The sequence below is a fragment of the Panulirus ornatus genome, chromosome 31, assembly GCF_036320965.1.
Source record: "Panulirus ornatus isolate Po-2019 chromosome 31, ASM3632096v1, whole genome shotgun sequence".
Classification (NCBI taxonomy): domain Eukaryota; kingdom Metazoa; phylum Arthropoda; class Malacostraca; order Decapoda; family Palinuridae; genus Panulirus; species Panulirus ornatus.
Window position 1 is genome coordinate 6,599,712 of NC_092254.1, and position 12,789 is coordinate 6,612,500.

A 12,789-nucleotide genomic window follows, 5' to 3' on the forward strand; every position below is an offset into this window, starting at 1 on the left:
TTCCTGATGGTGGTGGTGTGGGCGAGAACTACCGCCACCACCAAAGAGAAACATTGCGGTAGGTGAAGGACAGACACTCCAAGCGAGCTGTTGCCGTGCGCATTTCATTAGTCGTGATTCAGTGCAAGAAATAATTATAATCAGTTTTGGGGTTGTCACCTGTTATACAGGGGTGTCTCCTGCTATACAGGGGTGTCTCCTGCTATACAGAGGTGTCTCCTGCTATACAGGGGTGTCTCCTGCAATACAGGGGTGTCTCCCGCCATACAGGGGTGTCTCCTGCTATACAGGGGTGTCTCCCGCTATACAGGGGTGTCTCCTGCTATACAGGGGTGTCTCCCGCTATACAGGGGTGTCTCCTGCTGTACAGGGGTGTTTCCCGCTATACAGGCGTGTCTCCTGCTATACAGGGGTGTCTCCCGCTATACAGGCGTGTCTCCTGCTATACAGGGGTGTTTCCTGATGTACAGGGGGTCTCCCGCTATACAGGGGTGTCTCCCGCTATACAGGGGTGTCTCCTGCTATACAGGGGTGTCTCCCGCTATACAGGGGTGTCTCCCGCTATACAGGGGTGTCTCCCGCTATACAGGCGTGTCTCCTGCTATACAGGGGTGTTTCCTGATGTACAGGGGTGTCTCCTGCTGTGCAATCAACAGTGGAGAGGGTGTCTTAATTTACAGTCTGATTGCTAACGCCATGTCTCGAGTAGGGAATTCTATTTTTACTCCACGTCTGAGTCTTGAGTGCTCTCACATACCAGGGTTTTATTAGGTTAAGACTCGGACGGTAACAAGAGGATGATGGCTGAGTAAAATCGTCGTCATATTACCTCCAAGTTACTGGACCAGATGGAAACGGCTGACCATAAACCCGGTTGAAGACAGACTTTAAACTCCTCAACTTCAGGAATTTATGTTATGATGTCGTAAGGTTACGATGGTGGGCGTGTTTTTTTTTTTTTTTCATTTTTTTTAGGTTGGGAAAGGATGTAAGGACTTAGAGGTGCGCCGAATACAGAGGTGACACATTGCTGTTGTGATGTACACAAGGGCCTGAAGCTGTTAGCAGTTGGTGCGTGCGTCGGGATATAGGTGTGGCAGGAGAGAGGAGGTGTTGCTTGATGTGCCATGGGCTCCGCTGCTGCTAACTGCTTCTACGGGCGAGAGGAGGTTGTTGCCCAGGTACCGTGATGGCTGCTACAGGAGGGACGAGGCGTTTGTGGTCAGAGTCGAACCGACGACGAAAATCAAGACTACAGTGCAGTGCACGGCTTATACCACCCACCACTGCAGCACAGGACACCCCTGGGAAGCCCTACCATGGCCACAGGCAAGATGTGAGGAGCCACAAGTTGTGACTGTGTCTGCCGGCTGGAAGGGCTTTGCAGCCAAGCACTCCTTTTGGGGTATGTTTGTGGACAATAAACATACATTAACTACACACTGTGCAGTGTAAAGACCTCTATAACTCTGGTATTGTTACAACAGAACAATAGTTCCTCCATAGAACACTCTGAATAACCAACCGTTCTGTGGCATTGAGGGGAAAAAATCTTAATTCAGGGAATAATTACCTTAATTGTGTACGTAAATAGAACAATGAGCGGGTACTTTCCTAGAAAGCAATAATGTCCTTCAGACAGCAGGAGTCTAACCGCTACCAGTTGAGTCTCCTGTTGTCTGGAGGGCAATTGTATGTTGATGGAGAGCGAGGGGGTATGCGTCTGCCCACATCACACCCTTGAGAATTATACCCTCACTCCCATAAAATTTTGAAGCTAAAATCAAAGTTTCTGGCGTCATTGATCAAGTATAATGTATTAAACTATCTTGAACGCTACGTCGTCGACGGCTGCCGAGGTAATACGTTTTCTATTCATATCTGAAAGTCATCTCTGGTCGGCTTTACATTGACTCGTTTGGATTCTGGTCGGATGACTTTATACATTTCCCGTGTATCGACAGCAGTGCGAGATTGACAATAATGCGATCATGATAGCTTCCTACGCATTCTGTTACTTTTTTTTTTAATCCGGCATATTGTTTTTCAACCATTAATAGTTTTAAAAAGTAATATTTTTTTTTACTCTCCCATTTAAGCCTTTTAGCATTCCATGGAATGTATTTCTGAATATTATATTTTTGTTTGGTTACTGGAGAGTTGAGGATGGAGAGAGATTTTAAAGTCGGATGTGATTTTGCTCTGTCAGCTGACTGAACAGCAAGCGTAAATATTGGAACCTGACGTCATGGTCACTTGACGAGTGTGCCAGGTTTACGATAATTACGCCAATTAATCACGGACTCCTGACCCTGCGAGCTTCAGCAGGGAAAAGCTTTCTCCTTTATGTGAGATCATTTTTCCCTCTTAAACCTGGAATGATGTCCATAAATTACCAGAACAGTCGTATGCATCATGATAACGGTTTTTATTGTTATTCTGAAGACTTTGTGGCCGTTCGCTAAGAGATGGTATGAATGTGGAACGGAAATCATTTGTGCGTCCTTTACGTTACTGTAGCTGTTACTTCCAATGTTACCTATAATTCAATTTATAAATACGTGAAAATGATTATCCCAGTTGGAAAGTAAGATGAATTAACCAATGAGGAATCAGGTAAATTCCCCCTCATCTTTAAGGCTCAATTTCAGTTGTCAGCGCTTCTCTCAAAAGCGATATTTAAAGACACACCAGAAGACCCTCTGCTGCATCTCCGCTCCAGTACCACACACACACACACCTTGGGAACCCGAGCACCCTTCCCCCGTAACTGACGGAGGCGCAGCAGGCGTTGATGGAGGCAGTATTTTCAGCCACCCTCCTCCCATGGATGGCTGCCGTATTTTACGAGTACGGCTCTTATATATATATATATATATATATATATATATATATATATATATATATATATATATATATATATATATTCACCACTGGAAAGAGAAAACAAGTGGTGATTGTGCATATAGTTTTTCACGGTGAAGTGAAGGTTTTGCATATATATATATATATATATATATATATATATATATATATATATATATATACTGCCTGTATTCTTTGTTGCTTTCCATTCCTCTGCGGTATTCACAGGGTCCCTACGTTTATATAACGGGAAATCGAGTATTGAATGTAAATGGCTTTTCCATGTTTAACTCCGACAGTAAATTGCGTAACGTGTGGACGTGGCAAGTGGGCTAACTCCTTGAGCACGACGGTACGACCCTTTGCGTACCACGTTACGACCCTTAGAGCGCGACGGTACGACCCTTTGCGTACCACGTTACGACCCTTAAAGCACGACGGTACGACCCATTGCATACCACGTTATGACCCTTAGAGCACGACGGTACGACCCATTGCGTACCGCGTTACGACCCTTAGAGCACGACGGTACGACCCTTTGCGTACCACGTTACTACCCTTAGAGCACGACGGTACGACCCTTTGAGCACGACGGTACGACCCTTTGAGCACGACGGTACGACCCACGAGCATGATGACCTGGCTTTTGGCCATTCCCTCTCAGGGTCAGGTTAAGACCACGGCTTCGTAACCAGAGGTCGTACCGTCGTGCTCAAGGGTCGCACAGTCGTGCTCAAGGGTCGCACCGTCGTGCTCAAGGGTGTGCTTATATCCAAATGCACATAATAGAATAAAATGTACCTTTTTTTTTTAATATTTTTTTTTTTCACCCCAGCCGCCGTACCACGGCAACACCCTCCTCAAGTACATTCCTCGCGAAATCATTTTGAGTCAAGAATTATATTATTATGTCGTCTGAAGATCGCCCCCCCCCCCTGCGTCACCGTCACGTGACGCTGTAGCGGCGTCTTACGCCTCATACTCAAGGCTCCTCATCTTCGCCTGAGAGTACCTCATCAACTCGACCTCATGTCAACATTGCCGTCACACTGCCGACATGCTCCCCATTTACAAGCGTTACATCTGAAACTAGCGTCACGTCCACGCAGGAGTGCCACACTCCCGTCACAGTGACCATACACGCTCACCCTAACGTCACATCTCCACACTATCGTCACGCGCCGCTCACACTAACGCCCCATACTTCCTACACCCCCCACACGTTACACTCCCCTCACCCTAGCGTCGGAGGGTGTGAGTAGTGTGAGGGAAGGGGGGGGGGAGGATCACTTGGAGTAGTGTGTGTGTGTGTGTGTATGTATGTGTGTTGTGTGTGTGTGTGTGTGAACATTAGGCAAATCTTGCCGCCACGGGCGACCACCATTTACATAGAGATAGAACCACACTGGCCATAAGCACACGTCTGACGAGGCTCTCGTACTAAGAGGAAAAAAAAAGGGAAAGAAGTCCTTTGATTGCCTTTGGAAAAATGGCCGTCTCTGTTATCATGTTAATCCTGTGGATAATAGGGATGCAGCCAGGACCTTTGGTGAGCAAGACGGGAGGAATCTTTCCCTCGTCTGTTCCCTGGTGGATGACATGTTATTTTAAACGCTTTTATTTTACGTTGGTTGAGACGACACGGGCAGCTGAGGCCTTTATCAAGGCCATCCCATTAACGCTATATATATATATATATATATATATATATATATATATATATATATATATCGCTAACCGTTACATCACGGTATCCCCTGTGTGTGGTGCCACAAGGTATTCCAGGACACAGATAGGTCTCGTTAGTGCCAAGGGCAGGAGGTGGTAGAATCAAGGGCTTGGCCATGGTGCTGCCACTGGGATGTCAAGGGCCGGTGGGGTAAACACGACCATCCTGCTGGGGGCGTGCGAGACCTCTCCTGCTGCCTTAATTACCTGTGGTAAGGCAGTACCTTCCCTGATGAAGACGAGGCTTTACCTGCTGCCCTAATTACTGCCACCCAGGGGCCAGGTGGGGGATGGGGTCGTTAAGTGTGTGTTGGCCGCCCCTCCCATGGGTCACCACACACACACTCTCTCTCTCTCTCTCTCTCTCTCTCTCTCTCTCTCTCTCTCTCTCTCTCTCTCTCTCTCTCTCTCTCTCTCTCTCTCTCTACCCACCTCTTATGGTTCTCATAGTCGCACACACACACACACACACACGTCCTGCGAATCAACACTCTCTGGGTAATTTAACCCCTTGAGAACGACGATGAGATAGATCCTTGAGCGTGAGGATGCGACCCTTGAGCACGACAAGACCCTCCCCTTGAGCAAGACGGTGCAACAAGACCCTCCCCTTGAGCAAGACGGTGCACCAACACCCTCCCCTTGAGCATGATGGGCACGACACGGTTCGACGCTTGTATATGATGGGCCCGAGCCTTTGACCTGGCCTCGTGTACAATCCACCTTCATTATAGAACCCCATCTGGCCATAGACAGGTATACCACTGCCACGTTCGCGCGACATCAATATATCATGAGCGACGAGAGTCTTCCCGCTCGATGAAATTCCTATTTCCACTTGACTATCATGGTAAGGTTGGTGGGTGGGGGCAATAACTCCCGCCCTGGCCTCTCCTGCTGCTGCCGTATAAATCTTCCTAAATTGAAAAATCAGGGTAATAAAGTGCTAAGCGTCAGGCCATGGCTGCCCATCATCTTATTAGAAAATAAAGAGAATTATATGAAATATCTTTTGATTATATATATATATATATATATATATATATATATATATATATATATATATATATATATATATAATACACACTGTAATAAAAACTGACATTGTTTGACAGCTTCATTTATATTTATGATAACTAAAAATCGTGTAGTGTTGACATGTTTTGCTTAATTGGAAGGTGTTGGTCGCGTTGCATTGCGAGGCAAGACTGGGCGTCGAGTCTCTTGAGAGGCGGGGACAGGCGCACCTCGCCGCACGCCCCCATTGTGGCGTGGTGTGGTGAGAGAGGGAGGGAGAGAGAGAGGCTTGAGAAATTGACATCTTCCAGAGGCACCTGGCCAGGAAACTCCCCACTGGAACCCGAGTTGTCTGATGACCTGGCGAAGTGTTTGGCTGGAGGTGGAGTCAACGAAATGTTGCTTTGTACGCTAGTGGGAAATCTCCTGTAGCTCGGCTGACGTGATGTTGATAGATACTGGCATTGATAATGGTGGAAATGATGATGATAATGATACGCGGTTTATTGAACTGACTGCTGCCAGAGGGTTGCAGATGAACAGAGAAAATACTGAGTGAAGGATGGGGCTATTAAACATTGAAGGGGAGGGCTGCACATGCCTTCATTACGCGGAGTGGTGGCAGTCTCCTGATGACTAATAATGTTCACACTGGTTGTGTTGGGGCTGGTCTTGTGATTTTTGGTGCCCATCTGCAACACGAGGACGAGGGATCTCTAAGTGCCAGGATGTGACGGTGGCGAGGTGTTGCAGTAGCCTCTTGCTGAACTGTCGGATCAGGTGCAAGTGAGAGTAGGGAGTACCAGTGTGCTGAGCGGTAGTTTGAGGACCAGAACGAAGCAAGAGCGGCCAGTGGGTAAGAACGGTGATGGACGGACTGGGTGTGCCATAGACCTTGTCTATCGACCATAAGTGACGACAGGAGGACATCGTTGTTATCTTGACGGTGGGGAGAGTGATGAGAAGCCCCCACCAATTACCCATATACCTCTGCAACGTTGCTCAGGATCGTGCCTCATGTGGCATGGGGGACTCGCTCCCTCCTCCACACCTGAACTAAAGGGAAGTCTCGGAGTCGAGTGTAAGGATCAGCCTGGCCAACTGTCACCCGGACGATGCTCAACTTGGCCCAGTCAGACATACGTCCAGTCGGCTAGGTAACGCTCAGGCCACATGAGTCTTGCATAGCAACATCAACTCATTATTAACCAGTTGAATGGGAACATCGTGTCTCTCTTGTCCTTGAGTAGCAAGGTTAGGAGGCAGCGGATGAATGGGAAACTCTCGGAGGGGGGAAGAACCAGGAGATAAAAAGGGAGGATTAAGCATGGGTTGAGGAGGGAGTGAGGTAAAGTAAGCGCTAGTCGAGGCGGAAGATGACAGGGGAGGGAGAGAGAGAGAGAGAGAGAGAGAGGAAGATGGTATGCAATAATTAAGAGGCACGGGTGATGAAGCCTTAGTGCGAGGAAGAAGAAGAAAAAAGGAGAGAGAGAGAGAGAGAGAGAGAGAGAGAGAGAGAGAGAGAGAGAGAGAGAGAGAGAGATTCCTCGTCCAGGATGGCTCAAGGGACCTGCCGTGTTGACGATAAAGCAGATCGTCCCGTCCGTCAGGCTGCAGTGACCTAATCCTCCTCGTCAGTGTTATTCTGGAGCCTCCCGCGGGGAAATGATGCCTGTCATTCTCCTGTGGAAGGACCACGAGACCCGGAGGGTTGCTGACGAGAGTAACTTACACCTGGACGACACGAACATCATTAGGGCCACTCGTGGAAGGCCCAGAGACACTGGTTATACCTCCCAGTGTCTTGTCACATAGGATGGTCAGGGTGGAGGAGGTAGGCGAACTGAATGATGAATGCGAGGATAGTTATGTATTTACATGGGTACAATGTATATCTGTATGAGGGAGACATGTATGAATATAGCATGTTGAAACTTTTACGTTTGAACGAGTGAAACTTGCATAAGGCACTCCGCTGCTGGTTATATATTCACGCAAGAGCTCGCCTGGGGTTCAAATTCTGACCGCTACAGTCGAACCACAGTCAACCCAGCTGTTCATCCTACCCTTAGGGTTGATCGATCATTTGGACACCTGGCACAGGCTGGGATATATATATATATATATATATATATATATATATATATATATATATATATATATATATATATATATATATCGCAGATCAGCTTGTGTGACTTATATACATATACTTTACCGAAACATTTTATGGTTAACGTGAACAACGGATAGTGTCGAGGTGTCAGACATGATGTAAGTAAACGGATGAAAATCACTTGAGTTATATCGACAGAAATGACTTTAGAGTTGTCAATACATCTGACGAAGACGTGTATCATTAGGATGGTTCATAGTGTTAAAAGTCGTGGAACTTGTATGAACGTGAGCAACGTTTGATCGTGCTTAAGGGTCGTACCGTCCAGCTGTAGGGTCGTACCGTCGTGCTTAAAGGTCGTACCGTCGTGCTCAAGGCTCGTGCGGTCGTGTTCGAGTCGTACCGTCGTCCTCAAGGATCGTACCGTCGTGTTCAAGGGTCGTACCGTCGTGTTCAAAGGTCCCACCCTAATCCTTAAGGAATAAATAACTCGGATTAAAACACTCTCTCCACATTTGGTCATGATACGTTAATACGTCCTCGTGTACACATGTCAGCAGACAGACAGACAGAACAGACCACACTAGTGGCTTTGGCCATGGAGGGAGTCAGTCTACCTACCACACACACACACACACACACACACACACACGTGATGTCGCATGATAACCTCCTGACGGTTGTGCCATGGCTGGTGTAAAGGAATGATGACGACGATGACGAACACAGGACGAAGCTTGGCTCGTAGAATCATCAATAGTGAGTGTGAAGGAGACGTCAGGGAGCCGTCGGGGTATCGGCAAGGCTCTACAGCTGCCCATTCTTTTAACCAGCGGTCGGCGACGAGAGAAATGATATATATATATATATATATATATATATATATATATATATATATATATATATATATATATATATATATATATATGTGTGTGTGTGTGTGTGTGTGTGTGTGTGTGTTTTCTTAGAAAGGGATGACTGGTATACTCAAACACTCGTCTTTTTCTCTGGTTTATCTAATGTAATTTAGCTGTTCCCACAGAAAGGTCGGAGATTTGGTTCTGCGTTTGAACGAGCCATGATTTGCATTTTGACAGAAGGCTGCTTCATGTTATGGAAATTTATGTTCGAATCGGTTACTGTCATCATAATGTTTCCGATGGATAGTTGACTCTCAGAGTACCGTTGAACGAACATTTTTGTGGTAAATATTAGCTTTATTGTTATACCTTATTTTCATGTCGATGCCTCACTCCCTTCCAAGCCAGTCTCCCTCTCACACAGACATGAATTTATGCATACACAGAACGCGTACACGAGCACGTATAGACACGATACACAGACAGGAACACCTCCGGTTCACACAGACATACAGACTCATAAAGACAGCAGTCAGATTAGAGCCCAGACCGGTGTAGCTTACAGACAAGACATGGCTACAGACATGCACAGACGTAACTGTAAACAGACATAACACAGACACGGGTACATGATGGAAATTCCTCGTCCAGATTTTTACGCAGATTTGATGATTACAGACAAAATACACACAGGAACTCTAATGCGAAACAGACATTTACATATACTTGTCGCACAGACATTAGTACAGACGTGCACCGCAACACAAGAGGCAAAGACACCATAAGACACACAAGACCACTCCTGGCCACAGACATACACAGAGACCACTCTTGGCCACAGACATACACAAAGAGAACACACGAGGCATAGACACCATAAGACCACTCCCGGCCACAGAGAGAGAGAGAGAGAGAGAGAGAGAGAGAGAGAGAGAGAGAGAGAGAGAGAGAGAGGCAGTAGCGCTCCAGGAACGCTGTGTGAAGCGGGAGCCACATAGGCTTTTATTTCCTCGTTTGAATTAAAGGATAACCACATTACGCGTGCGGACGTCAGGCCGGGAAAAACAAACGCTGTAACAGAGAGTTAGCTCAATTGTTGTTGTGTTTGTGTGTGTGTGTGTGTGAGAGAGAGAGAGAGAGAGGGAGAGGGAGGGAGGGCATGTGACACTGCCTCGGATATAACAATTGGAATCCCGTGTCGGAACTTAAGCAAGGAACACTTCCATTTAGCCCAGGACCTCCACCTCCTCCCACTCCTCCTCCTCCTCCTACACCTCTTCCTCCTCCTATTCCTCGAAGTGGCTTTGCAAACTTTCTCGACAGAAGCTGTAACTTAAGGCCCATCATCCCTCCTTCCTCCCCTCCGCATTCCCCCCCACCCTCCCCATCTACCACACATCTCCCCTCCCTCCCTCACATCAAGAGGCGGAGGTGTTCAACTTCAGCACACAGTGACTCAGGGCGCTCCGGAGTTCTCTGGTGTGTTTGTGTTTGGTATAGACTGGTTCTAAGAGGTTGCCATTAAAGACAATTATGGCCCCCCCATTGAATTCACGAATGGCTCCTCCCTCCTGCTTGGTTACCGTCTTTACAGCACAGGGGCTCCCCGGGTTTGGAAATGTTAATTGATGCCATCACCGATTTGTAATTGACTTGAGTGTCTTGAGTGCTGCAAGTCGTTCACCTGCGCTGCCGGGGGGGTAATTGCATTTGTTGCACAGGTAAATTTGATTCGTGTGTTGTTGAAGGGCGTGTAGACTCTCTCTCTCTCTCTCTCTCTCTCTCTCTCTCTCTCTCTCTCTCTCTCTCTCTCTCTCTCTCTCTCTCTCTCTCTCTCTCAGGGAGAGCGACCTGGGTAAGTAACTCTTGGCGTTCCTCCGTTCACAGTACCGACCCGTTCATATAATTGCTCAGTGGCAAAGGATGGTGATGGTCTGAGGCCCGGCAGGTAGAGAGAGCCACCTGGTGCTTCTGACATCTTCAGTTAGTTCCCCATGACTGTACCAAGTCTCTCTCTCTCTCTCTCTCTCTCTCTCTCTCTCTCTCTCTCTCTCTCTCTCTCTCTCTCTCTCTCGTTGCCACAGTGGCCGACTGCCGGGGTTATTAACCATGTGTCTCAGGTACCGCTGGTTAGCTGTGTTGCATATGTAAATGGGAATTAATCCTAGTTTTTCGAGTAACCACTGTGTGTCTTTGTGTTGCTGGTGCTACTGAGTGGTAGTATATTCTTGTATTGCCAGTGCGAGCTGACTTTTGTGTTGCAGATTTAACTCATTAACTTGTTTTGCTGACCTGGTTCACCAACGCAATATGTAGACATAATTTGATGAACCCTGTTTTGCATATCTGACTCATTAACCTTGTTTAAGAGCTGTATGTCAGTATATATTAACTCGTGTGTTGCAGATGCAGTCCACGGAACCCTTGTGGATAGCAGGTTTCGATAAACAAGCCTTTCCCTTGTGTTGCAGGTGTGGTCGGGGAGGAGGATGAGCAGCAGATGTTCCGGGTGAGGCCGGAGAGCGTGCAGGTGCTGGCTGGGGAAGACGTGGTCCTCAAGTGCGTCGTGGAGAACCAGCAGGGCAAGGCCCAGTGGACCAAGGACGGCTTCGCCCTGGGTTGGTACCCAACACACACACACAAACACACTCACATTCATTCATTCATACATACATACATACATACATACATACAGAGAGAGAGAGAGAGAGAGAGAGAGAGAGAGAGAGAGAGAGTGTACACCTGGGCTTCCCACGTGGTGGAGACGAGTGTAACACACACATTTTACGTACAGGCCTTTCATTTCTCAACGAAAACTGACCGACCGCAGATTGACCGTGTGCAAAAACATCTTCGTGTGATGCAGTATTAATACTTCTTGTCGTCTGTAGCTTCTTAGATGTTGAAGTTGATTTGTGATGTTAAGAGTAAGAGACGACTTCCCGTCTCCTTTTCTATGTTATATCTGTCAACGGTAATATTGATATTTAGGTAATCATTGCTTTACGAAAGGACCGTTGTCTCCTTTTGTTTGAGATAAGATTTTAAGTAAAAAAAAGTTTAGCACTTTGTAATTAACCTTAGAACATTAAAGTCTTAGCTTAAGTTCAATCCTTTTTTTTTTTCTATCTTCTTCTTCTAATGTTGCATTGCCTGTGTTCGACCAAGGGGACATCCCCACCTGCTGTCTACTTCCCTTTTATGTCATTATCTGATCATTAAATATCTCCCGTTCATCCTTTTCCCTTACCTTCCAATATGCCCTCTGGCACAGATGGGTCTGGAACCTGTGCCTGATATCGGCCAACAGGTATTAACAGAGTCTCGTGGCACAACACATTGGCTTTAAGATAAGAAAAAAAAGTCCTTGGGGCATTTTTCCCCAGAAAAGTATTTTGCCTCAGATACGAGGCGTGTGGAGAGGAGTGAGAGGCTGAGTGAGAGTGTATTATGTGTGTGTGAGAGAGAGAGAGAGAGAGAGATGGAAACATTAGTTCGAAGGAGAGTGTCTTATCCACTTTGTGATGCCGGCTGCTTGGCAGAGAGATTTTTATGGAAATCAGGTAATCGGATCAGCTTGCCGTGCCGCTCCGGAACCCCCTCCGTGTCTGCGATGGTGTGTTCGACCATCTCCGCGCCAGGCCTTCTTCATCTTGGAGGATCGTGAAGTCTTTAATTTTTTTCTTCTCATCGTGAGACTTGCATCTCCTTGATTCCTCACCCCGGTCATTACTGGCTGGTGGGTCATAAGGGCTTGTGCAGTTTTCTTTCCGGTGTCGTCAAGGCTCGGGAGGGAAGGAAGGTCCTCCTGCCTGGTTCCTATAGGGGTAGGCGCTGCAGAGGCGCGCGCCGTCAGCGTATCAATAAAGGCGATGCAATATCTGCGAGTGTCTTCGCCAGCGAGAGGGACAAGGCTCTTGCTGCTACTGTCCACACACACACACACACACACACACACACACACACACACACACACACACACACACACACACACTCACCTTTCTGTTATATAAGCTTTGCTCTCTCTCTCTCTCTCTCTCTCTCTCTCTCTCTCTCTCTCTCTCTCTCTCTCTCTCTCTCTCTCTCTCAGGCGCCTTTCCTGATCATCTTTGGTGAGTTTACTGGTGGGTCCTCAATCCAGCAGATATTGGTATTGCGTTGGCCACTGATTCCGTGAGGTGTCCTCGCCACCAAGCCTCGGAC

The 12,789-nt window shown here is 47.1% G+C and overlaps 1 protein-coding gene across 2 annotated transcripts in view; it reads left to right on the top strand.

Annotated features, from left to right (window-relative positions):
- LOC139758780 (nephrin-like) overlaps positions 1–12,789 on the top strand; it is a 126,426-nt gene that overhangs the window by 59,713 nt on the left and 53,924 nt on the right. For both annotated transcript variants that reach the window (XM_071680569.1, XM_071680570.1), the window contains exon 3: positions 11,058–11,204. In XM_071680569.1, coding sequence (XP_071536670.1) covers positions 11,058–11,204 — 147 coding nt within the window. The remainder of the gene's footprint in view (positions 1–11,057; positions 11,205–12,789) is intronic.